The sequence below is a fragment of the Nerophis ophidion genome, linkage group LG08 (assembly GCF_033978795.1).
Source record: "Nerophis ophidion isolate RoL-2023_Sa linkage group LG08, RoL_Noph_v1.0, whole genome shotgun sequence".
In the NCBI taxonomy this organism is placed as follows: domain Eukaryota; kingdom Metazoa; phylum Chordata; class Actinopteri; order Syngnathiformes; family Syngnathidae; genus Nerophis; species Nerophis ophidion.
The window spans coordinates 46,892,512-46,919,854 of NC_084618.1; the positions used below are offsets into that span (position 1 = coordinate 46,892,512).

General features: G+C 39.1%; 1 protein-coding gene across 8 annotated transcripts in view; it reads right to left on the minus strand.

Moving 5' to 3' along the window:
- The window catches only part of ryr2a (ryanodine receptor 2a (cardiac)), a 310,189-nt gene that overhangs the window by 137,099 nt on the left and 145,747 nt on the right, over nt 1-27,343 (minus strand). For 5 of the 8 annotated variants that reach the window (XM_061908697.1, XM_061908694.1, XM_061908693.1 and 2 more), the window contains exons 39-54: nt 21,708-22,342; nt 18,805-19,005; nt 17,837-17,942; nt 15,133-15,276; nt 14,374-14,501; nt 13,511-13,656; nt 13,307-13,421; nt 9,225-9,357; nt 8,595-8,698; nt 7,643-7,778; nt 7,310-7,496; nt 5,719-5,827; nt 5,525-5,645; nt 3,608-3,777; nt 2,917-3,137; nt 2,080-2,170 (exon numbers count right to left, since the gene is read on the minus strand). In XM_061908697.1, the coding sequence (XP_061764681.1) occupies nt 2,080-2,170; nt 2,917-3,137; nt 3,608-3,777; nt 5,525-5,645; nt 5,719-5,827; nt 7,310-7,496; nt 7,643-7,778; nt 8,595-8,698; nt 9,225-9,357; nt 13,307-13,421; nt 13,511-13,656; nt 14,374-14,501; nt 15,133-15,276; nt 17,837-17,942; nt 18,805-19,005; nt 21,708-22,342 (2,747 nt within the window). The remainder of the gene's footprint in view (nt 1-2,079; nt 2,171-2,916; nt 3,138-3,607; nt 3,778-5,524; nt 5,646-5,718; nt 5,828-7,309; nt 7,497-7,642; nt 7,779-8,594; nt 8,699-9,224; nt 9,358-13,306; nt 13,422-13,510; nt 13,657-14,373; nt 14,502-15,132; nt 15,277-17,836; nt 17,943-18,804; nt 19,006-21,707; nt 22,343-27,343) is intronic. The other 3 variants (XM_061908696.1, XM_061908695.1, XM_061908691.1) reach the window with 1 other exon arrangement.

The window sequence follows — 27,343 nt, forward strand, 5'->3', positions numbered from 1 at the left end:
GGCAGTGGACAGGTACCGACAGGCCAAGCGGTGTGCAGCTTCAGCGGTCGCGGAGGCAAAAACTCGGACATGAGAAGAGTTCGGGGTAGCCATGGAAAACGACTTCCGGACGGCTTCGAAGCGATTCTGGACCACCGTCCGCCGCCTCAGGAAGGGGAAGCAGTGCACTATCAACACCGTGTATGGTGCGGATGGTGTTCTGCTGACCTCGACTGCGGATGTTGTGGATAGGTGGAAGGAATACTTCGAAGACCTCCTCAATCCCACCAACACGTCTTCCTATGAGGAAGCAGTGCCTGGGGAATCTGTGGTGGACTCTCCTATTTCTGGGGCTGAGGTCGCTGAGGTAGTTAAAAAGCTCCTCGGTGGCAAGGCCCCTGGGGTGGATGAGATCCGCCCGGAGTTCCTTAAGGCTCTGGATGCTGTGGGGCTGTCTTGGTTGACAAGACTTTGCAGCATCGCGTGGACATCGGGGGCGGTACCTCTGGATTGGCAGACCGGGGTGGTGGTTCCTCTCTTTAAGAAGGGGGACCGGAGGGTGTGTTCCAACTATCGTGGGATCACACTCCTCAGCCTTCCCGGTAAGGTTTATTCAGGTGTACTGGAGAGGAGGCTACGTCGGATAGTCGAACCTCGGATTCAGGAGGAACAGTGTGGTTTTCGTCCTGGTCGCGGAACTGTGGACCAGCTCTATACTCTCGGCAGGGTTCTTGAGGGTGCATGGGAGTTTGCCCAACCAGTCTATATGTGCTTTGTGGACTTGGAGAAGGCATTCGACCGTGTCCCTCGGGAACTCCTGTGGGGAGTGCTCAGAGAGTATGGGGTATCGGACTGTCTTATTGTGGCGGTCCGTTCCCTGTACGATCAGTGCCAGAGCTTGGTTCGCATTGCCGGCAGTAAGTCGAACACATTTCCAGTGAGGGTTGGACTCCGCCAAGGCTGTCCTTTGTCACCGATTCTGTTCATAACTTTTATGGACAGAATTTCTAGGCGCAGTCAAGGCGTTGAGGGGTTCCGGTTTGGTAACCGCAGGATTAGGTCTCTGCTTTTTGCAGATGATGTGGTCCTGATGGCTTCATCTGACCGGGATCTTCAGCTCTCGCTGGATCGGTTCGCAGCCGAGTGTGAAGCGACCGGAATGAGAATCAGCACCTCCAAGTCCGAGTCCATGGTTCTCGCCCGGAAAAGGGTGGAGTGCCATCTCCGGGTTGGGGAGGAGACCCTGCCCCAAGTGGAGGAGTTCAAGTACCTAGGAGTCTTGTTCACGAGTGAGGGAAGAGTGGATCGTGAGATCGACAGGCGGATCGGTGCGGCGTCTTCAGTAATGCGGACGTTGTACCGATCCGTTGTGGTGAAGAAGGAGCTGAGCCGGAAGGCAAAGCTCTCAATTTACCAGTCGATCTACGTTCCCATCCTCACCTATGGTCATGAGCTTTGGGTCATGACCGAAAGGATAAGATCACGGGTACAAGCGGCCGAAATGAGTTTCCTCCGCCGTGTGGCGGGGCTCTCCCTTAGAGATAGGGTGAGAAGCTCTGCCATCCGGGAGGAACTCAAAGTAAAGCCGCTGCTCCTCCACATCGAGAGGAGCCAGATGAGGTGGTTCGGGCATCTGGTCAGGATGCCACCCGAACGCCTCCCTAGGGAGGTGTTTAGGGCACGTCCAACTGGTAGGAGGCCACGGGGAAGACCCAGGACACGTTGGGAAGACTATGTCTCCCGGCTGGCCTGGGAACGCCTCGGGATCCCCCGGGAAGAGCTAGACGAAGTGGCTGGGGAGAGGGAAGTCTGGGTTTCCCTGCTTAGGCTGTTGCCCCCGCGACCCGACCTCGGATAAGCGGAAGATGATGGATGGAAAATCAGAGAGATTGTTTATAAATCAAAATCTTTGTAAGTTAAAGTACCACCGTATTTGTATAGAACCAATTAAAAGTTGATTAATCGCAATTGTTTTTGTTTTTTTTGTAAATCAAAGGCATAAATGCAATACAATTGGAGTACAATTGTTTTTTCATAACATTTTAAGACTTTAAAACTTGAAAATTCAACACATACAACATGCACACTATTGTTTCTTACCTTCAAAGGCATCTTGGTGTGTTCATTAAGCAAGGGAATGTCAAACACAAGCCGCCGAAGAAGATGCTGCATCATTGTAGGCCTCAGTTTACTGTAGAGATACAACACCAAATAAAATCCGGTATGAGGTGGCGACTTGTCCAGGGTGTACCCTGCCTTCCGCCTGAAATGCAGCTGAGATAGGGCCCAGCGACCCCCCGCGACCCCGAAAGGGACAAGCGGTAGTAAATGGATGGATGTTAAAAAAAAAAAAAAAATTGTAATTATTCAACATTCTTCACAAACTAAAATTGTTCTTTCATCAAAACACTCACTTTTTAGTAACAATGTATGTGCTGCGGTCTGAACTCGACTAAGTCAGATACATTACCTAAACTGGTAATGTATCAATAGAACACTCAAAAGACAATTACCAAGTTCCAGACAGGTCTCCTTGCAAATCAATCAGAGAAGCTTGTTTTTTTTACCTGCAGTGGGTCTAACTTGTCTATGGTGAATGTTGGACTGTCCCAGGTTAAGGTAATTCATTTTAGTGACATAATGTCCAGGTGCAGCAAGGCTTAGAGGGTGCAGAGTTCCTATTTCTCGGCTAGAAAAGGTTGGATTGTGTCCACCATGCTGGGACGGTCAGTATGACCCGGACGCGGATAATTACAAGAAAATTGATGGATGGACGGAATTATGAAGACTGGGAAAGATTACATTGAGCATTAGTACAATGATTATGAATAGTTACTGCACATTGGATTGGTTTCTTAAAAAATAGTAGTACATACTTTCTTTACCACATAACTGACAGTTTAAATTGCCTATTTATCTTTTAAAATGTAATCTTACCCACAAACTGCAAGAAGACATTCTTCAATGGAATCTCTTTGGGCTTTGGTAAGGCAGCAGCCTTTGGACAGACGGTAAACCGTGTGCAGGAGGGAATCTATCAGTGATGCAAATGGCTCTGTCCCTGCAAACAGTGGTGCACATTTCGTCAGTAGTGGTAACACTGCTGTGCACAGATACCTGTTGAGGGCAAGAGCCATATCTGTGGCACTGAGGGCAACCTAAAACAAAGACATGGAAGACAAAAGGGAGAATATTATTAACATTACTACGAGACATAGGAATAGGATACAAGAACAATTAATCTATATATAGATAACCAAAAGCATTCAGACTGCATAAATTTAAGCCACGTGTCACCTGCACAATCAATGGGTCAACAACTATGATATAAAAGTCAGTCCAATCTACATCAACAAATACATCCTCCTTGGCTGAAGTACTTTCATACTTTTACTGTTTTCAATAAACTCAAAATCCTCTTGATTGTTTTATTTCAATCCATTGCCTTAAAAGTAATATAAAAGGAAAAATAAATTTGGCTTTAGCCCATAAATTCTCCACTGTCACCCGAGAATAATTGTACTCTAAGTTTATGCTTAAAACACTAGTTCCCAATACACATTTGGGCATAAAATATACTAAAAGAACTACAATGACAAAGAACAGCAGCAGCCAACAGACTACTTACAGTGTCCAAAGAAGCTGCAGCTCTAAGATCTGGTAGGAAGCCGACTTCTAGCAGGTGAAGGAGGAAGATTTGGTCTTCTACACCATATACCCGGTCCAAAAACAGGACCATGGCAGCTTTATGATCTGGACAGAAACCAGCTGACATGTCTGGCTCCAACACCATCCCATCTACACATGTGAACACACACACATGAACACACAACACTGTTAGAAGTTGCAACCTGTTTGCTTGCTAAAAATTCTGGTCTAATATCCATGTATAGTACAAACCCTTTTTCCATATGAGTTGGGAAACTGTGTTAGATGTAAATATAAATAGAATACAAGGATTTGCAAATAATTTTCAACCCATATTCTGTTGAATATGCTATATGTTTGATGTTCAAACTGATAAACATTTTTTTTTTTGCAAATAATCATAAACTTTAGAATTTGATGCCAGAAACACGTGACAAAGAAGTTGGGAAAGGTGGCAATAAATACTGATAAAGTTGAGGAATGCTCATCAAGTACTTATTTGGAACATCCCACAGGTGTGCAGGCTAATTGGGAAAAGGTTGGTGCCATGATTGGGTATAAAAACAGCTTCCCAAAAAATGCTCAGTCTTTCACAAGAAAGGATGGGACGAGGTACACCCCTTTGTCCACAACTGCGTGGGCAAAAAAATCAAACAGTTTAAGAACAACGTTTCTCAAAGTGCAATTGCAAGAAATTTAGGGATTTCAACATCTATGGTCCATAATATTATCAAAAGGTTCAGAGAATCTGGAGAAATCACTCCACATATGCGGCATGGCCGGAAACCAACATTGAATGGCCGTGACCTTTGATCCCTCGGACGGCACTGTATCAAAAACCGACATCAATCTTTAAAGGATATCACCACATGGGCTCAGGAACACTTCAAAAAAACACTGTCACCAAATACAGTTTGTCCCTACATCTGTAAGTGCAAGTTAAAACTCTACTATGCGAAGCGCAAGCTATTTATCAACAACATCCAGAAACGCCGCCGGCTTCTCTGGGCCCGAGATCATCTAAGAAAGACTGATGCAAAGTGGAAAAGTATTCTGTGGTCTGACGAGTCCACATTTGAAATTTTTGGGGGAAATATTCGACATCGTGTCATCCGGACCAAAGGAGAAGCGGACCATCCAGACTGTTGGACGCAAAATTCAAAAGCCAGCATTGAGATGGTATGTGGGTGCATTAGTGCCCAAGGCATGGGTAACTTACACATCTGTGAAGGCACCAATAATGCTGAAAGGTACATACAGGTTTTGGAACAACATATGCTGCCATCTATGCGCCGTGTTTTTCATGGACGCCCCTGCTATTTAAGCAGGACAATGCCAAGCCACATTCAGTACGTTACAACAGCGTGGCTTCGTAAAAAAAGAGTGCGGGTACTTTCCTGGCCCGCCTGCAGTCCAGACTTGTCTCCCATCGAAAATGTGTGGCACATATGAAACGTAAAATACGACGGCGGAGAGTTGAACGACTTTTTTTGGAACACCTTCAAAGCTTCAACTATTAGTTTCCTCAGTTCCCAAACATTTATTGAGTGCTGTCAAAAGAAAAGGTGATGTAACACAGTGGTGGACATACTCTTTCCCAACTTCTTTGTCACGTGTTGCTGGCATCAAATTCTAAAGGTAATGATTATTTGCAAAAAAAAAAAAAATGTTTATCAGTTTGAACATCAAATATGTTGTCTTTGTAGCATATTCAACAGAATATGGGTTGAAAATTATTTGCAAATTATTGTATTCCGTTTATATTTACATCTAACACAAATTCCCAACTCACATGGAAACGGGGTTTGTATATATAAGTATATTGTCTTGTTACAGTTATCTAATGTATTTATAAAAGATGATAATGATGACATTGCTGGTAGATGCCTTTCTTTACCTTTAGCCAGACTTGGCATAGAGAATGGAATGCTGATGACACCTACAAGGTCTTCAATGGGAATAAGAGACCTTAGAATGGCTCTGATGCGAATTGCTTCACCTTTACCGGCATGTATCAACTGATGCAAAAGAATAACAATGATATATTACATTAAGTTATTTGTCAATGAGTATGTGTGTCTTGTCACTCACATGCATCTCTGGACCACAACGTCCAAGCAGGTCAATGAGAGCCGCGTAGAAGGTCATGATGGCATTCCCCAAGTGGATGGTATCATCTTCTTCCTCAAACCCATCACTGCTAACATTCACACATAAAAAAATAACTCAATAGTTGGTGAGAAAACAACTTTTCAGTCCTTGCAAGATTTCACTGGCTTTTTTTGTAGCGTAATGATTGTTGCGGCCTGAAATACTTGAATTTGCCGCAGCTTTTTCAGAAATTTGTGGCACATGTTGCAATAATTTGAGGCTTATGTTTTTCTAATAACATTGAATCCACTTGTTATTTTATTAATATACTATTAATTTGTTAAGTGTTTATTGTAACCTTAACTTAAAAAAGGATAGTAATTTCCCTCAAATTTGAAAACAAATACTCTTTTGATGTTTAACTCTTTTTAAACCACACAGAACCACCTACTGAGAGCTCATAGTCAAATCACTGTACTGTTTAATACTAGTAATAAATAATTATAATCATAGAGAGAGATACCACCAAAGTCTTACTTATTGTCCTGTCTGCTCTGTCGTTTCCAAGTAACAGACATTGTCCACGTTTATACTACGCTTTGTCCATCTTAAACTTATGTTGTACCACATTTACCCTCACACGTTGAGAGCATTTTTTAACTATTGAGAGCGATCTATAGCGGTAAATTTGGTTAGTAAATAAAAGACGATGGGGGATTATCATCACACTTCAACATCTCTGCCATACAAGATATGTTTGTAATTGTCTTACCCTGGATAAATAAACATTAAATAGAAATACAAATACATGAAAACTAGGAAGCAAGCACCCAGTAGCTAAATGTGTATATACTACATTACCTAGAAGGCTTAGTGAAAACAGAAGCCTTTAAAGAAAAAATAATTCCGTCGGTCAAGCACTGTACAGTGTAAACAGGGCCGCATTAACCTAAGGTGCGGGGTTCCATGAAGCTGAGGGGGTTCTGGGGAACTCCCCATACCGCAACTACCCTCGCCTCGAGAAAAAAGAAAAAAATATTTTACTCAACAGGACAGCAACATGCAAAAGTATAACCCATTTTAAACATATTTTTGTGCAAAATACATCTCCTGTGTGAGTGTAACAGAACTATTCTTGAAGTTGACCGACCTCAATCAGGGAGATTTCATGTGCTTTTAGCTTAATGGTCAAAACGCTCACCTCTCACACCTGTGTTCCCACGCCGCTCGGAGCAGTAGGAAAAAACAACACAGCCGAAAGAAAAGTTTTTCTTAATCGTTACACAAAGCTGAGCTGTCAGTGATTGACAAGATATGAACACCAATCCTTGCATTCTGCCGTCAAAATCGGAGGCCCCTGATTGGGTGGGGGTCACTGGGCTTCAGTCCAGGAAAGCTTGTGTATTAAATCGGCCCTGAGTGTAATGAGAGTGTTTGTAATGTTTCACTAGTACCGTAATAATATCTATGTTGAGTGATGTGTTTGATTTCCACATCGAGTTAGGTGTACTTGAGAGTTGCATACTTTGCATACTTTTAAAATGAAATATGCACAAAAAGTATAATTTATTTAATACAAACAATTTCTTACAGACTCTTGTTGCTCTCTGATGTTGGAGAAGGACCATCTTGAGAGGGATCCTGGGAAATCTTAATAGCGCCTTCCATCGTTGCCAGCAATCCATCACCCCCCTCCCCCCGAAGTGCAGGGCCGAAACATTCTGGCCGCCGAATCAGAAGTCTCACCACAAGGTTAGCGTTCTCTTCCACACTTTCACCTGGTCACAGAGAAGTGAACTAAACATTCATGCCAAATTTTCTACTGAGAAAAAAATAACATTCATTTAATCTTTAAATCACCTGATTTGATTAGCTAACTGTTAGAGAATGGGATTGTGAATAAAGAAACAGTCAAAGTTTTCACCATTGCAAAACACAGCAAAGCGCAGAAAGTCCAGGTAACGTTCTCCTTCCACTGGGTTCCAGCCAATGTCAGGATAACCTTTACGTACTAGCATTGTGCAGCTCTGCAGTCCACAGCCGGCCAAATACTGCACCACCTGGGAAGAAATTACTGTATGTCAAGTTGTAAATGGACTGCATTTATATGATTTCTTTGTACCATTCTGCTATTCAAGTTATGTAATGTGTTTTAAAATATTGTTTTATTTACCCATAAATAAAATCATCTTAAATGTATTTCTTCGCTACATTTTCCCAAATGCCAAAGTAATATACCTGAGCTGGTCATTCACATAAATAACACATAATAGTCGAATGTACGTGTGGTATCGTTTATACCTGGAGGACGTACTTGTACGAGACCAATCATATTGTGCCTGGGTCAAATATAAATACCAAGAAGGACTCCGAATAGGACTGTAATTATTGCAAAGAGCCATCGAAATTGCAGTGACATGGCAGAATAGGAGTCATTTCACAAGCAAATAGACCTGTGGCTCAAATGTACTGTGTAAACGCAAACCAGTGGAGACCAGGTTTGGGAGGAAAATCGAATATGTGTGTATAGAGCATCTTAAGACGATTGCTTTGTGTTATGGTTAGTACCAACATCTCAGCTTTTGCTCATTACATTGTGTATTTTTGCACTATCTTTAAATTGATTTCAGTGATGCACCGTAGACTGCAAACAATACCGAGCCGCATTCTGGACACCCCTGATAGTGCAAGCATGCCCAAAGTGAACCAAAACAAACAATATAAATTGTTTGTCTCCACCATGGAGAACACAGCTTTACGCACTGATTGTTTAAAGCTGTAAAGTATATCCAGTAATATTTCAAACGAACACATTAATAAAAACATATATTTTACATTTTTGACACATCAAAAATTTGTGACTTTTAAAATTTTACCTTCTCTAAATCTGGCTCTCTCAAAGCAAGGGCCAACTCATTATTATCCATCACTGACGCAGCCGCCACATCAAGTGGGGTGGACCCTCTCATCGATGGAGATGCTAAAGGAGAACATCGACATGTCAAATCACAGCCATTATTTCTGTATTTTCCCCATTTAACCTAAGTAGGAAAACACTCAGTGCAACAGCTAGTATGGCAATGTTAAGTCTTGATTAACACTGTCAGTTATATTAATTGTACAATATGTTAATTGTCGTAGTTTTAGTTTGCATTGGATAAGTATTGCATCTAACCAAGATCTGTTTGTTTATTTATTTTGCTAAAGGAAAGTGTCACAATTAGAAAAAGCTCTTAATTCAGCAGTTCTACTGTACACAGGTGAAAACAACACATTAAAATATTATTTCTGGGACAGTGTCAAAAACTGAGAAAATATTATTTCTTAAATGCAAATTTTATGATCCAGCTTTTTATAGCAACGTGTTAACAGTCAGTCTATGTAAAAAAAATATATATATTTTTTGGAACATGGTGGAAATTGTTCATACGGTATAAAAATGTGTCATGAAGATAATACACATAAAATAAAATTTGACAAACGCACGCACACGCAGAGTCACTCACCGAGACCAACACTGCTGTTCTCCAGTAAGTAGCTCAGATGGTCAAACATAGCTTTCTGATTTTGACGGCTAATTCGACAGAAGTAACAAAGAAAACGACAACAGTTGGCCACCATTTTAGGGAAGGTGATTTCCTGCAACACAACAAAAGTAAGTTCATATGTGATATTCTTACGTGTTTTTTTCTTATGTGTGCATTTCTGTATGCCATGATATTTGAGTATAAGACTTAAAAAAACATATTCCAATATCAGGATCAAATCTGAATTGGTGTTTATTAAATTAGTTGCAGCCCTTGATAAGGCCCTGACCTTTAGACATTTGGATGATGGTGTCCAAAGTCTGTTATTTTTTTTTTTTGGGCTTAATTCAAAAACAGAATTAAACATTAGAACATGTCAATTGATTAGGGATTGGAGTTACACAAAAATCTAAAATACAACAAAAACGTAACTAATAAGAACAGAGACCAGTTTTAAAATTATGGGGGATTCATCACAGAAGGAACACATTGAAAAAATGTATACTATACTACAAATGAATGACAAATGACTATGTAAATGTGTCTTAATTTGTAAATAACCTATTTGTGTTTCGCACATATGTACTTTGAGTTGAATGAAAAAAACATATTACAAAATAATTGACACTGAAATGTATACAGTGGATAATAACTGGTAGTGCAATTGCGACAAACATGTCACGTGTGGCTTTCCGTTAGCAGTTTTAAGACCTTAAGCCTGGTAAACAATATATTCCTAATTTGTTTTATATATATTCATTGAATAAATATAGTAACCACATTTGAGTTGTAATATTTGACATAGTTTTGCCCTATTAAAGCAATATAATTTAAAAATGGGTTTAGAATGGCAAAAAAAAATTGAGCTAGCGTCTTCACATACCAGCATGTTACCTAACAAACCCTGTCGCATGACAACCAGTCTAAAACATATCCTGAACATCACTTTGAGACAGGGTCTTGGCAGGTTTCAACAAGTCAAATTTCAGACTTTTTAAGACTTTTTTAAAAACCATGATGAAATATTTTAAGACCATTTCACATCCATGGGGGCAAAAAGTACAAAAACATAAATCAGACAGCCAGACTTATTTCTAACTATATAAATGCTTTCAAAGCTCTTTCACATTGGAAAACAAAATGGTTAAACAAATAAATACATCAGAAACCTATCTATTGTAAACTAATCATATCAGCCCTTTTTCAGATTTGCCATAGAAGTGTTTTTCTTGCAAAAAGTGCAGTGTGCTTCATATCGAGTGTTTTCATGTGACAACCTGAACGTCAGCAATGGTAGAGGAAAGCACAACCATTTCTTGCCTGTGAAAGCGACGGTTAGCATCTCTGGTAAAGCTAAATGGTAAACTTTTGCAGTTTTTGCAGTTGTCAGAATTGAGCAAACAGTTAAAAACATCTACAGTGCTACTACAGTATCTGCACAAAGTTGTGAAAAACAGAGAGATTGTCTAAAAAGGAAGAAGGTGATTATGGCTCTCAAGCCTCAAACAGAATTTGGATGTGAATAATGTGGATAACATTCACATTTGCTCAGCTGATTTTGTACCTGGTAATATATGAACACCTTTTTATCTGTTTTGTTTGACTTTTTTGAAAACATTTTGCTAATAAACAAGGACTATTTTTTATTTGAGCATGACAAGATGGCATTCACAAAATATCCTTGCTTTCCTCACCCAACCATAAATTGAGTGTAAAAACTAAACAGACAACGGTTGTAGCATTTAATGTCAGTTGCTGTATAAACTTGGAAAAAAGATTAGACATGAGAAACTGACCTGAAAATATTGGAATAAATAACACTAATTATGTATGAGAATTCTGTTTTCCTAATATTTTCACTGCTGTGAGCATACTACTACCACAGAAAAAAATAGATCTTCGAATGAATTGCGATTCTTAAACGATTAAAAAAATTCAAAAATCGATAAAAAGAAAAAAATACATACATTTTTTAAAAATCTGTCCTTAACAGCCAGGCAAATCATATTGTTGATGTAGATGCCCATATTTGCTGTACAAATAAGTAATACAAAAATGTATCAAAGGTGTTTGTCTATTTCATGGAGCAATGTAGTTAATTATGGAACTGGAACCCAATGTTATTAAAAAGGTATTTATTATGCATCGAGAATCATTTTGAAACGAAAATCAATTATGAATCAAATCGTTACCCCTAAGAATCGAATAGTGTGGTGCCCAAAGATTCACATCCCTAGTGCTTACTGTATGTAATAGTATGATTTCATTAGTAAACATCTCATTATGATTTCCTTCAGCAAATGGCTCCACTTATACCCACAAAACACCTCTTTGGGTTGATCCTTGTATAGTTGTGCAAGTGACACGGATTTAACCCCAAATTTTTGACTTTTACATTATTATTATTAAGTTTTCTCCGCGGCTATGCTGAGCTGTAACAACACACAAATGCACGTGCACAGCACAATATCTGGAATAATTCTGACCGGGCAGCACAGGTAGTCTACTTTAGTTACGTTTTGTAGTTACGTTCGAGCGACTTCAAAAATATAAAAATTTAAAAGCAAGAATGAAGTTTATGCATGTTTTAAATAAAAGTAACGTTAATAGATTTTTAAGACCTTTCAACATTGTATTCAAGACCGCATGATCTTTTAGGAGCATTTTAGACATTTGAAGTCCCTTAAATTCAAATTGTTGGATTTAAAACATTTTAAGAGCAGGTGTTGCGCATACCCTGAATGAGTTCAAGTTAAGCTTAAAGCTGTATAGAACACATTTAGGATATTTACAAGTGTGTGTGGGCTTTTTTTGGCATAATGATTTTATTAAATGAGTATATTACCTGTTTTCAGAAAATAAGCTATAATATTCAGTACATGCCAAAAGTTTGGGCACACCTTGTCATTAATTGAGTTTTCTTTATTTTTGTGACTATTTACATAGTAGATTGTCACTAAAGGCATCAAAACTATGAATGAACACATGTAGAGTTCATTCATAGTTTTAGTTCATAGTAGTTATATACTTAAAACAAAAAGGTGAAATAATTGAAAACATGTTTTATATTCTTGTTTCTTCAAAATAGCCACCCTTTGCTGTGATTACTTTTTGCCCACTGTTGGAATTCTCTCGATGACCTTCAAAGAGGTAGTCACCTGAAATGTTTTTCACTTCGCAGGAGAACTTGAAGCTCATCGAGAGAACTCCAAGAGTGTGCAAAGCAGTAATCAGAGCAAAGGGTGGCTATTTTGAAGAAACTAGAATATAAAACATGTTTTCAGTAATTTCACCTTTTTTTGTTAAGTACACAACTCTACATGTGTTCATTCATAGTTTTGATACCTTCAGTGACAATCTACAATGTAAATAGTCAAGGAAATAAAATGAAAAATTGAATGAGAAGGTGTGTCAAAACTTTTGGCCTGTACTGTATGTACACAGAAATAACAGAGCTTATATGAAGCATGTCTAGACCCTAATTAGAATTCAATAGTGTTTTTTGTTTTTTAAAAAGGAAGGTTTCTCTTTTCTTTAGCATTCCTCTTTAGGCAAAAAAGCCTAAAGAGGAAAGACTAACTGATTTTATCACAAACAAAATTACATGGGGGTCAATATTATTTTTTAAGTTTACCCCTTACAAAGGCATGAACAAAGCACACATTTGTATAATAGGTTTTTTGAGAGAGCTTTTTATTGCCTTTGTTGCCAAAGGCTGGCTCGTTTATCTGGTTCTCATTAATTTATGAGTAAATGGGTTAAGTCAGTGGTCCCCAACCACCGGACCAGAAGAATTTTGTATTTAAAAAAAATAAATAAATACAACTTTTTTATTTTTTTTTATTTTTTATTAAATCAACATAAAAAACACAACATACACTTACAATTAGTGCACCAACCACAAAAACCTCCCTTTTTCATGACAAAAACATCTCTTTTTCATGACGAAGAAGAAAAAAAAATAAAAATTGTTAAGCGTTGATACAAAAAGGTTGGGGACCACTGGGTTAAGTTACAAAATCAGCATTGGATCAAATCTTTTCTAACCGACTGTTCCATACCTTGCAGTCTCCTCCACTGAGTACATTCACCATAACCTCCATGACAGTTTCGTGCATCCCCAGAGCTCTCATCAAATTAGGATGCTGGTAGAACACCTTATTGTTCATGATATCACTGCAGAGGAATAATTATTTTACATGACACCATTATATGGAAAGTCATCCCCGCATGAAACATGCTCAATGTCTGAAAAGTGTTCTCACCCCAGGCCCCGGATCATAAGTTTCTCTTCCTCTCTACCCATGCGCACACTCAGCAACGATCTTATCTGACCGAGAGCAGCCAGCAGATTGATGGTTTCCTCAATCGATACAGAGTTTATTGTGTAGGTCTTAGGAAGCGCCCGAGCCTAGACAGAGGGAATCATAATGACATGGTCAAACACTTCATTATTCATCGATCAATAAATCAATCAATCAGAGTTTATTTACATAGCCCTTAATCACAAATGTCTTAAAGGGCAGCACAAAAAAGCACCGCTGCTGCCCACTGCTCCCCTCACTTCTCAGGGGGTGATCAAGGGGATGGGTCAAATGCAGAGGACAAATTTCACCACACCTAGTGTGTGTGACAATCATTGGTACTTTAACTTTAACAAGCCACAACGACATCCATATTCTGTTTAGACTATTGATTCATTGTGGTATGAAAAAGTTGCAGTACCAAGTGTCAGTTGAAAATTTTTTTTTATTTAAAATCCATACAACTAGTGTTACATATTGCATTCTCACAAAAAACATGTACATGCATACAGTTTGTAAACACACGCTTGCGTATACTAAATGATGTGCAAATTTGATAGCGCACGCAAAAAGCTGATCTGCTAAGCTCGTGTGCTGAGCAATGCATCTCTTATATGAGCAAAATAGCAAGTAGTGCTGCATGTTCTACAACATAGTCAAACACCACATGTCGATGTCCAATAAATGAGTGTCTTCATAGTGACAGCCTGTAGTACATGCAAAACCCTCATTTAAATAGGGCGGTATACACCATTTTTGATCTTGTTATTAATTGTGCATGCATCAGCTGACAGCATCTGCTAAAAAGAAAGAAGTCAAAGAACCTGTCCTCCAATGCCATCATACTGTCGATGCAGCAGGACAAACATGGCTCTGACGAGCTCTGGATCCTCAATAAGAGACTCCTGAGACCAGCGAACCATAGTGTCGGAAACCAATTGTTGTAACGTACCTGAAAATACAGATGTAGAGAAATTGCAGCCTCAAATCTTAACATGTTGAAACTTAGATGGTTTTAAAAAATTATTACACTAATCCTGAATGCATATCGTGGCTACGCACATTTGTACAATTTATATGTGCATGTACACATCCAAGCAAACATTTGGCTCAGATAATTATCTGTCCCGTAATAACGTCTTAAATCCTCTCAACAAACTATCACTCCATATTATATTAGATACTGGATAATAGATACTGGAAAGTATCTAATATAACAGTTTTGCTGTCAGTAGAAGAATACCAATTGTATTACATACAGACTGTGTTCTATACATTTTTGGTCCAAATTAAAATAAAGTTGGCTATTTACAGCTTCACATACTGTACACACTCTTCTGCCCCTATCATAAATGTGAAGTTAATAGCTTTGTAATGTAACAAATGTAAGTGTGACATAGTTATAGCGAATCGGACAATAAAATACAGATCAATCATACAGAGAGGTGGAGTTGTAGCAAAGTACATGACATAGTAGGTGCTTGTCGCCTTTATCTTTCTCGAAAAAAAGCACATCTGCGGTAAGTGCACTAGGTATGTGATATGTGTATTGACTGGAACACTCTGATCTACACTGAACTTACTAGGTTTTCGATCTGTTTTTTCCTTGGGCAGGTTGGCCATCCTTTTCTTCAGGGAAGACACTTTTTCCACCAACGACATGAGTCGACCTCGAATGGTGAAATCACTGTCTCCATTCAGAGCGCCATTTTCATCCAATTCTATTCCTGAGATAACAGAAAAACTGTGTTTGAAAAGTAATGCACAGAGTTGATCAATGCTCATCCATCTAAAATATTGATTGTTAAACACTCAATGCTCGCATCAGTTTTGTGCCGCTCAATCTCTCTGGGAAAGTCAAGGGGAACTGCACCTTATTGTGAATTTTGCCTATCGTTCACAATCATTATGAGAGACAAAAAGACACGTCTTTTTTATTTTCGGGGGATTTTAAAGATGATTAAAAAGAAAACCTTTGCAAGATGTGTCTAGTCACCCTTGTAGGCTTCAAAGACCTCTAAAACAACTACACCCCCTCCATCAGCATTTTATATACACACTGCATGTCTACAGTATAAATAATGTAGTAAGAGGCACGTTCATAAAAATATGTTATATGACAAAATATTTATTGTATTTTGGTCATCTTACGCATTGTTGGAACTTCTTTCCTTGGCACATTTTTATTTCTGTTTCCATAGCAATACACTGCCATCTTCCTGCCACAAGTGTGTGTTTCTACCCTTGGAAGCAAATCATGGCAGACTTGGTAACAGACAATGAAGATGTTATTTATGGACAAATGAGAATTCACAACCTTATCTTTTCAAAGCTGACTATATGGAGGATAAACTGCTACTTATAGAAAAGCCAGCGCGAAGAACAGGATGAAACGCTGGAGCAGACAGAAGCCGAGAGAGTAAGTTCGACGTGACTTGACGCTGTTATTGTGGAACTTTGAGCCAAGCTTGGTCAAAATAACGGTGTACTTACCAAAATCAATGGGAAATGTCCCCGGCCAGCTTGACCAACTGTCCATCGAGTGAGTCACTTTGTTATTGGCCTCAATACACTCAGCACGTCTTGCTTGTTAGTACAACTACAGGACATATGCCCTATATGCTGTGTATAAACAAAACATGAAATGGCGGCTAATATTTTATATTTTATACTGTAATATGATTGTTCATGTTTTTCAGTCAGTACAGATTGGTGTCCTATCGCATTGCGTTGTGTATTACAAACTCAAATGGCATTTAGTTGTTGACGCAGTTGCTAGCTTACCTCTTGCTGAAGCTTATGGTTAACACCGTAGCGTGCTGATATGTTACTACACAAGCAAAACAGATCCTCTGTGTTCACTCTTACAATAACAATGTTGCTACAGCTTGGTTATTATACAGGTTATGGAATGTGAATAAGTATTGTTAGCAGTTTTTTGATGCATTTTTAAAGCGATTAAGAGGCAGAATTAAGGCTAGGCGATATGGCCTTTTTTTAATATCTCATTATTTTTAGGCCATGTCACGATACACAATATATATTTTGATATTTTGCCTTAGCTTTGAATGAACACTTGATGCATATAATCACACCAGTATGATGATTCTATGTGTCTACATTAAAACATTCTTGTTCATACTGCATTAATATGTGCTCATTTTAAACTATCATGTAGAGAGGGAAATCACAACTAAGTCAATTGACCAAAACTGTATTTATTAAACAGTTAATATGCAGTGGCACGAACATTCATGTCATTTCAAAACAGAAAATGCAAGATTTTTTGAGAAATTTTAAAATAAGCTATGAGCGCACTTTTGTGCATGATATCACTTAGATGACATATCTAAACAACACTAAATAAAGTGCACTTTTTGTACAGAACGCCACTACAATAGTTAAAAGAAATAAAGTGCACTTTTGTGCATGATTTATCACAAGATATTTCAATAACTGTCAAATAAAAATGAGCTGCATAATAGTAAATCAAATGCATGTCCTTCGCTATGTGGTAGTTTCCAGCGGGGGTTATTTTCTTCTGTTGTTGACTATTTTTTACATACAGTGTTGATGTGGAAATGGTTGCCTCGGCATTTTGTTGGTGTGGCACCAAACAGATATGTTGAAATGCGGAGTAAGCACTCTTCATTCTCTAGCGGGTGACTTTTCAAATGATGCTACATATTAGCAGCAATGCTACTTTTTGTAACAACGCTTTTGCCCCCAAACTTGACAAATTACGGTTGTCCGTTCGACATATTCCCACTTGAAGCCAAACCACCGCCAGACGATGGACCCCCTGCTGTTTTTCTTGGGAATTTATTCTTCCTTCATTTGTTACCAGATTTGTACCTTCTTTCTCTCGTATTACTACTCGTACGTACCGCAGCTAACATTACCCATGCTGCTACCTCTTAGCTCCGCGAGGGTGTATTTGTATGTAACGTATGTAAGAAAGTGCGCTTGTTTTATGCCTCTGTGAGAAGGGGACAACAAAGAGTGAGAAGAGCCTGTAGTGTAATGCCCGCAGCTAAAAGCAACTGCGTGAGAATGTATACTCGAATATCACGATATAGTCATTTTCTATATCGCACAGAGAAAACCCTGCGATATATCGAGTATGTCGATATATCGCCCAGCCCTAAGCAGAATAAATTGATAACATTAGCTGCATTGCTAACCAACAAGATCGAGCTGATGATTACAAGTTAGAATGCAAAAAACTAAAATGACTTTTGTCGACTTGTCTCTCATAAGGATTGAGAAAAAGGATGACAAGTTTACCACAGTGTCTCATGAGGTCCTCATGGAAGTCAAGAAGATGTTCTTGGATGTATTCAGGACAGGGACACTCTTGCTTCTCGTTCTTAAAGTTCAGCAGCATGTTGATCTGCATGAAACACTTTCTGGGTGAATTCAACATGTCAACACAGTTGAGGAAATTTGAAAAGAATAAGAATGACATGTCTATGGATGTTCTCATTGATCCAGGTCAGTGTATTCTCAGAGCTTTCAATCTATCGCAACTGGACTATTTAGTTAATCTTAGAAGATGTTTCGCTTCTCATCCGAGCAGGCTTCATCAGTTCATGCTCACTGACTTAGATTGGTCAGATCTAGTCTCTCATCTGGAACAAGGGGTGGAGTAGAACATACAGGTGTTGTATGAAAGCTGTGTGGTGGGCTTATAATGATTTCATGAAAACCATAAAATAAATATGGTCCCGATTTGGTGGAAATTTACTTACCACAGTTGGGGGGTTTACAACTCAACCTTGTTAAAATCATAACTTGCATTTTTGGTTTCAGGTGTTTGTTTCAGGTTTGTATCATACCAACAGTCGTTTTGCATCACAACAAAGTGAAACCAATCTTGCCTTTGCATGACCCTATTTTGAAGGATACATACTTTTTATCTGGCACCAACCGTCCTCTCAGACGAGAGCTGTCATATCTGTCTCTGAGCATGAACTGCATAAAGCCTGCTCGGATGAGAATCTGGACAGTCCAGTTCTGATCAAGTTACTTAATTCATATCGTTATTGTTTTTTTCTGGATTTTGGGTCTGTACTAAAACTATAAAAAATATATCTTAATCAAATAAACTTAATCAACTGGCTGGGGATCAAAACAAAACAAACCAAACCCGTAGTTAGTTTTTTATTAATACACACGTTTTGCTCTGTGAATAAATCAACATACAGGATTTGTTTCCTTGTGTCTGCTCAACCTCTTTTTCTTTGAAATCCTACCTGTTCTTGAGGGGGGGATCGGAATTCTTTGGTCTTCTTGGCAGTAAGAGCAGCAGACATGTTTAGCGCAAGCATCACCTCATTGTAGCGAAACCTCTGGTTTTCTTGGAGGGAGGCTACAAAGTCATCAGAGAAAGCCACTACTGCTTCAATACGATGACGCACCTGGCAGTCGCATAGGTACTGCATAACATGACACATCTATGGTACACAAACACCATAAAGACATATTAGTTGAATTATATTGTGCAACATTGGCTCATTAAGTATGTAACTAAGATGAATAAAAAATGTATTCAGACAAATCTGCCATTAAAAATTTCTAAAAAGTACAAACCCCGTTTCCATAGGAGTTGGGAAATTGTGTTAGATGTAAATATAATACAATGATTTGCAAATCCTTTTCAACCCATATTCAATTGAATGCACTACGAAGACAAGATATTTGATGTTCAAAATCATAAACTTTTTTTTTTTTTTGCAAATAATAATTTATTTAGAATTTCATTGCTGCAACACGTGCCAAAGTAGTTGGGAAAAGGCATGTTCACCACTGTGTTACATCACTTTTTCTTTTAACAACTCTCAATAAACGTTTGGGAACTGAGGAAACTAATTGTTGAAGCTTTGAAAGTGGAATTCTTTCCCATTCTTGTTTTATGGAGAGCTTCAGTAATTCAACAGTCCAGGGTCCCCGCTGACGCATTTTACGCTTTATAATGCGCCACACATTTTCCATGGGAGACAGGTCTGGACTGCAGGCAGGCCAGGAAAGTACCCGCACTCTGTTTTTACAAAGCCAGGCAGTTGTAACACGTGTTGAATGTGGCTTGGCATTGTCTTGCTGAAATAAGCAGGGGCGTCCATGAAAAAGACGGAGCTTAGATGGCAGCATATGTTATTCTAAAACCTGTATGTACCTTTCAGCATTAATGGTGCCTTCACAGATGTGTAAGTTACCCATGCCTCGGGCACTAATACACCCCCATACAATCACAGATGCTGGCTTTTGAACTTTGAGTCGACAACAGTCTGGATGGTTTGCTTCCCCTTTGGTCCAGATGACACGATGTCGAATATTTCCAAAAACAATTTGAAATGTGGACTCGTCAGACCACAGAACACTTTTCCACTTTGCATAAGTCCATCTTAGATGATCTCGGGCCCAGAGAAGCCGGCGGCGTTTCTGGATGTTGTTGATGAATGTTTTTCGCTTTGCATAGTAGAGCTTTAGCTTGCACTTACAGATGTAGCAACAAATTGTATTTAGTGACAGTGGTTTTCTTAAGTGTTCCTGAGCCCATGTGGTGATATCCTTTAGAGATTGATGTCGGATTTTGATACAGTGCCGTCTGAGGGATCGAAGGTCACGGTCATTCAATGTTGGTTTCCAGCCATGCCGCTTATGTGGAGTGATTTCTCCAGATTCTCTGAACCTTTTGATGATATTATGGACCATAGATGTTGAAATCCCGAAATTTCTTGCAATGGCACTTTGAGAAACGTTATTCTTAAACTGTTTGACTATTTGCTCACGCAGTTGTGGACAAAGGGGTGTACTTCACCCCATCCTTTCTTGTGAAAGACTGAGCATTTTTTGGGAAGCTGTTTTTATACCCAATCATTGCACCCACCTTTTCCCAATTAGCCTGGCTGGACACCTGTGGGATGTTCCAAATAAGTGTTTGATGAGCATTACTCAACTTTATCAGTATTTATTGCTACCTTTCCCAACTTCTTTGTCACGTGTTGCTGGCATCAAATTCTAAAGTTAATGATTATTTGCAAAAAAGAAAATGTTTATCAGTTTGAACATCAATTTTGTTGTCTTTGTAGCATATTCAACTGAATATGGGTTAAAAAATTATTTGCAAATCATTATATTCCATTCATATTTTCATCTAACACAATTTCCCAACTCATGTGGAAACAGGGTTTGTAAATAACTTATAATTGTAAAATCTTCACCGGTTGCAACTGCACTATTTTTGTAGTTACATATTCTGTTGGTTGATCAATGAAATCCTAATAATAGTGACAATCATCATGTTTGTTTTTGTGGAAATGATGCCGGAAAGTGCACAGTTCAACTCTTTTTCTTTAATTCTACTTAAATATTCATTCTTTCTCTACAGGCGCTGCTTATGCTGCTCGGTTTCACGGTTGAAAACCCCCACACAAAAACAGCACCGGCTAGCTTGTGTTAGCATTAGTGTTTTACAAATCGTCTATATTTTTACTAAGTTTATGTTATACATTTTTTATTGGCCCAAATAAAATGATTGGTGTTTACGGTGTTCCTTAACCTTGTCTCATCAACACGTACGCAAGGAATACATACAAAAGCAGTCCAAGAGAAGTAGCGAACAATTTGCAGTCAATGTTACGATAGAATATACATTCAATGACAGCTAATGCCAACTATCCAAATCTCTTACATTAACTAACAACACCCAAAACTACATATTGCACGTAGTTACATCATTATGTTCTAAAATCCATAAATGGGCGGGATATACTGTGTAAGTTGGAAAATTAGCGCCCTCTATGGAACTGTGTGAATGGTGTAAACGGCCCCTTTAATCTAGAGGTATTTTAGGGTTGTTAGGATAGCCTACTTGATTAATCACATGTAAGCAAAGGATAATATTTTTCAAATAACATAAAAAAGGAAATTTTCTCAAAATGTAACGCAACATATTGCATGGCATGAGTGAAACCTAATAATAACGTTTACAATGTCATATAATCTTTTCTGTGACTTAAGGTTCTGTAAAATGATGTGCAATGGTTGATATTTTTTCACAAAAATAATTATTAGGCACTGTGTGAAAACTACCAAGTCAAAATGCAGCATACACATAAGGAGCTGATACAATAATTTACAGTTTTCTGCCAGTTACCTGAAGTTTTACTGGTTCCGGTAGTTTCATCTGCAACAATCCTTCTTTGGGCAAGTCCTTTTCTCCTCCGTCTGTTCTCCTTCCCAACTCTTCACGCATGTCATCCTGTCCTTCACATCTTTCAGAGAACACAGATGGTTCAATCAGCCGCAGTATGTTCTTCAAATCTCCGTTTTGGAATACACCCATGATTAGCATGGTGTAAAACAGCTTGATGAGTGGAACAAAGAGAAATTCTGTGCTGCCTCCTATTGGATCCCTTACATGCATGTTCCCCTCACATACTGCCTCTGTCAACATCTCAATTGTTTTGGTTTTTAATTTGTCCAGGGGAAATTCAGGGCTGTACTGGTAAGACTCTCTTGATCCTGATCCGTTGTTGCATTTAGATCGAGATGACGATCCAGGTCCACAGACAAAACTGGGAGATGAAAAGTGCATTCTGGGTCTTAGAGAAGTGCTGAGACCAATGCCAGGCAAGCCATGTTTCTTCTGCTCATCGGGAAACAGGGTTATACTCTTGGTTTCCCCCGTCATTGGAACAATGTACTCATTGTTCATCATGAGGCGAGCTGTCGCATAGCTTCTAAGGTGGATGTCGATCAGGAGGTCATAGTAGCCTGTGCGAAGCAAACCTAAACGTCACAAAGAAACATACAATTGTTAGAACATACAAGTGGACCTCTTATGCTCTCAGGGCCCTATTCTCTCATGTGCTTAAGTGAAAAAGATGCGTAATTGCATAGAATCTGGCCGTGGACTCTTTTCCCCCAAACGATTTCTGTTGATCAATGATCATTGAACAATGCGACTATTTAATAGAAATAGTGTATCAGGATGCTAAGGCGAGGAGGTGATCAACAACTATTGATTTATTGATCATACTGTGTATGACCAACAGGAAAGTAGCAAGCATAATAACTGAAACATGTAACACATTTGAATCAATTGATTTGATAGTTTTTTGACAGATAGTGTCAACTTGTCAGCTGTCAATCTTCATCCTCCAAACACACACACACACACACACATGCGCGCACACACGCGCATGTACACGCGCACACACACACACACAGATGATCTATAAAATATTATTATTTTCACAAATTTCCGGTGAAATTGTGTAACACCAAGTGTAGTGTTTTATCATTTTCCTTGCCTTCTCCTTTTTATTGTGATGTCTGTTTCCTTCAGTTCATTAGTCCCCAGCGAGGGACAGACACTAAGGCACACCTGCAACCAATTTCAACCAAAGAGTATTTAAGCTTGTCACGAACAGCTTGGTCTTGCCGGTTATTATCTCCTGAACCTCCCACGTGCTTGCGCCTGCTTCACTTCGTCAGTCCTGTCTCTCCTTAGTCCTGTAATCCCTCACCTCTTTGCGTTTGTTTCCCGGAAATAACTAGGATTCTGTGTTGGACTTTATGCTGTGCTCAGTACGCCCTGGCCTTTTCCCTGCCAATCACTGAGGAACCTGTTTTTGTTTGTGTATCCATGGTGTGCACTTCTGCCCGATCTCTCTGGCACTCATCGAGGGTGGACGCTCCCCTTTCCTCTCCTGCTTGCTTCTTTGTCTTGTCTTAACTTTCTTGTTGCCTCTTTTTGCACTGCTCTCCAAATCTAAACATTGGAACTATTTAACTGGCCTCAACAAAATTGACAAGATCTTGGGTTTGGGGGAACCTCCTGTCGTGACGAAGCGGTTGTTGCTGGACACACGACGGACTTCTTGGGAGAAGAAGGAGGGCCGCATGCCTGGCGATCCTTTTCTGTCGAGGACGTGAAGATATCCACCTATTCGGAATTATGACAACAGGACATCTGCTGATTGGAGTAAGCGTTGCTCTGGTTTGTCGACAAATTGGAAGTTGCTGGCAGTCTTCAAAGTACCCCAAAGCTGCCACAAATGATTGGAGGATGCGGGAAGAACTGTGGATTACATTGGACTGTCTACCCCGCAGTTTTGAGGACCAGTCATAGACAATTTAGAGTGAAAAGCAAATTTTATTTTCACCCGCATACAAAACCTAACTTGGATTGTTTTCCTGGCTTCGAGAATCTCCCGAAGGAGACGCAAATCCTATAGGGGTGATGAATGGATGGTCAATGCCTGAGAGCTGCGGCCTACCACCATGACCTTGAACTACCTTCTCTCTGTTGCTAGATATCTCGAGATGTATGTTGTAATATGTATATGTGCTTTGCTTTGGAGGTTTATTCCCACTCCAGACTGGGCCCCCTTAGGAGCCCAGTCTAGATTGTATTTTTTTACTCATCCTTCCCCAGCGTTTACCTTTTTCCCATCTTTTAAGTGGCGCCTTATGGCTACCCATCACTGTTCTTGTTCTGTAACCCTTTAAACTGTTTGCTTGTCAAATCTTGAACAGGTTTGTGCTGAAAAAGTTTTGTTGTATTTGTGCAATGACAATAAAGACCTATCCTATCCTATCCATCGCCTTTGTTACACCTTTTGGACTTATTCAATTTTTCCCTTTTTGTAATTCAACCTTGCTTCCCGTCTCTGCATCCCGTGGTCACTTCCTTCATTTCCTAACACCGAGGTTAGTATGAAATGATTGACTTACTGATGTATTCATTAAGAGAATGTCTACTTTTTGTTATGAATTTTATTATTGAGATGCTTTGCAGCTATGGGGTGCAGAGTGTAAAAGTTCAGTCACACATTTCTAGCAGATGTATTTTTCAGATATAACCCACATTTCTCAGATTTAGCTAATTTTCACCACATTTAAGTTTAAATTAAATGTTGACTCTAAAGAGTATATCTAATTGTTAAACCTAAAGTTAAATCTTAACTATAAATATATTTTAAATTAACTCTAAACCTAAATGTTAAATCTAAACCTAAATGTTGAATCTAAACATAAATGTTAAATCTAAAACTAACTCTTAAATCTAAATCTAAATTTGAGCGCTAAATGTTAAAGCTAGGGCTTCACGGTGGGAGAGGGGTTAGTGCGTCTGCCTCACAATACGAAGGTCCTGCAGTCCTGGGTTCAAATCGGGATCTTTCTGTGTGGAGTTTGCATGTTCTCCCCGTGAATGCATGGGTTCCCTCCGGGTACTCCGGCTTCCTCCCACTTCCAAAGACATGCACCTGGCGATAGGTTGATTGGCAACACTAAAAATTGGCCGTAGTGTGTGAATGTGAGTGTGAATGTTGTCTGTCTATCTGTGTTGGCCCTGCGATGAGGTGGCGACTTGTCCAGGGTGTACCCTGCCTTCCGCCCGATTGTAGCTGAGATAGGCGCCAGCGCCCCCCGCGACCCCGAAAGGGAATAAGCGGTAGAAAATGGATGGATGGATGGATGTTAAAGCTAATCCTAAATCTGGAATCTAAACCTAAATGTTAAATCCAAACTTTAATCTAAATCTAAATGTTAAATCTAAACCTAAATGTAAAATCTAAACCTAAACCTTAAATATAAACTTAAATGTTAAATCCAAACTTAAATCTTGAATTTAAACCTAAATGTTGATTCTAAACCTAAATAACAAATATAAATCTTAAATCTAAATGTGAGTGCTAAATGTTAAATCTAAATGTGAGTGCTAAATCTCTCGCAAAGTGTAAAGATGAATATTAGTAGGATGTCAATATTCTACCAATCCGATGCCTCTCAGCCGGACCCACATCTCTACCTCGTGCATGACACGACTACATCTTTCATTTAAAGCTGCATATTTTTTAAATGTTAGCACCAAACGTGTGCGTGGTGTGTTGCTTAATGACAGTTACACACTCAAACATGTCGATGGTGCTAGACAGGTACCCACATGCTTGAAGGAGATAAAACGCAACTGGGAAGAGTAATTTCATCAGAGTGAATAGCAAAGTGCTATCCCAAGAAAATGGAACATTCCACTGCCGCCAAATATCAGAATGTGTTCATGTTTGCAGCTCAGTCCGCCAACAGCCTCAGAGCTTGCGGCCTACACAGTTGACATTTTCTAGCATATGGGACGCCAGCTCGACAAGGGGTGGACAATTTGTATCAAAAGGGATATCAAAAGCCTATCACAAGGTTTTCATACTTTTGAACAAATATTACTTTCTAACAATACACTATAGCCTACTGTGACATGCTTGATAACCAAAAATTGATTAAATAACAAGAAATGTATATACCTCTCCTCATATTCCTTCAACATTAGGACGATAAAAGAACCAATTTCACCTTCTTGATGCATCAAATTGTTGTAGTGTATGTGGTTTATGACTTTAAGTTGTATGGTACAGGTTTGATTCTCAGCCAGGTTTAAGCAAGATGTATTAGAATTGGGGGGGACAGGACATAATTTACGCTATCGTTAATTTTGTCATTTAGCTCAACAAAATAGTTGTGCTGTGCATGCATGTAAATGCCCAATGACAATCACCTTGCTCCTTAAAAATGGTTCCCTCTCACTTCTTAAATGAAGACTATGCAACTCATGGGAAGAATACAAACAAGCTAGGATAATAATAATTTTGCTTCATTAAAGAATGTTCATTTATAAATGTAATTCAGTGATTGTCTAATTTGAAGGGGAACTGCACTTTATAAGAGCTAACGCAGAGCGACTACTTTTAGCAATATCACCCTCTGATCACCAGAGGTAATTTATGCAGCCATTATGTAGCTAAATGCTTACTGAGCTGTTGCAGCTGCATCGCCTCTGAGTTGGTAAAGTCCGAACTAGGTTATAATCATGCCTCTTACCTGGGTAGTAGGTGTCAAAGTCAAGTTGGTCAACTTAGAAATTCAACTAACAAATGGAAGACATGGCGAGGACGACAAGACAATATTCTCATTTGCTCCCAGCATTTTTTTACCTTATGATCATGTATTGAAGTATATACACATCCCATCAGTTGGAATCCCAATGAGAGCCGACATTATTTAGTACGGATGTATACTGGCTACCAATATTTTTAGGAACCGGTTCCTAAATGAGTCGGCCCAAACGGACGGTAGATGTTTGGACTAATGATATTGCTATTATTACTCTTTTACCCAGCTGACCGTCGTAATTATGACGCGCGCGTTGAAACATTCATTCTGATGCTGCAGCAAAGCAGGAAAAAAAAGACACGGCGGAATCGGAGTCAATCCTTTATCGCCCCACTTCTGGGTACACATAAGTAAACAGAATCATAGATTTGTGCGTCATGGGATTCGCGGATGGAATCAATTTTTGCTAAAAACAGAATCTAAATGCGGAAAGTCGTGGAAATTGGCGTACTATGACTGAGATGCTGTCATTGAGAGGAAAAGGGGAAATAATGTTTACCGTGCACTTAACAAACACTAATCTGCATGGAGCCATGCCAGCCAGGGGCCAGCTCTCTATCCACGGCAGCCCGGCATTCTCCTGGGGCCTTTTTTCAAACTACTAAACCAGGGGTCACCAACCTTTTTGAAACCAAGAGCTACTTCTTGGGTACTGATTAATGCGAAGGGCTACCAGTTTGATACATACTTAAATAAATGGCCAGAAATAGCCAATTTGCTCAATTTACCTTTAACTCTATGTTATTATTAATAATTAATTATATTTATCTTTGTGGAAACACTGATCATCTTAATGATTTCTCACAATAAATATATATTTTTGATGACATGTTTTAAATA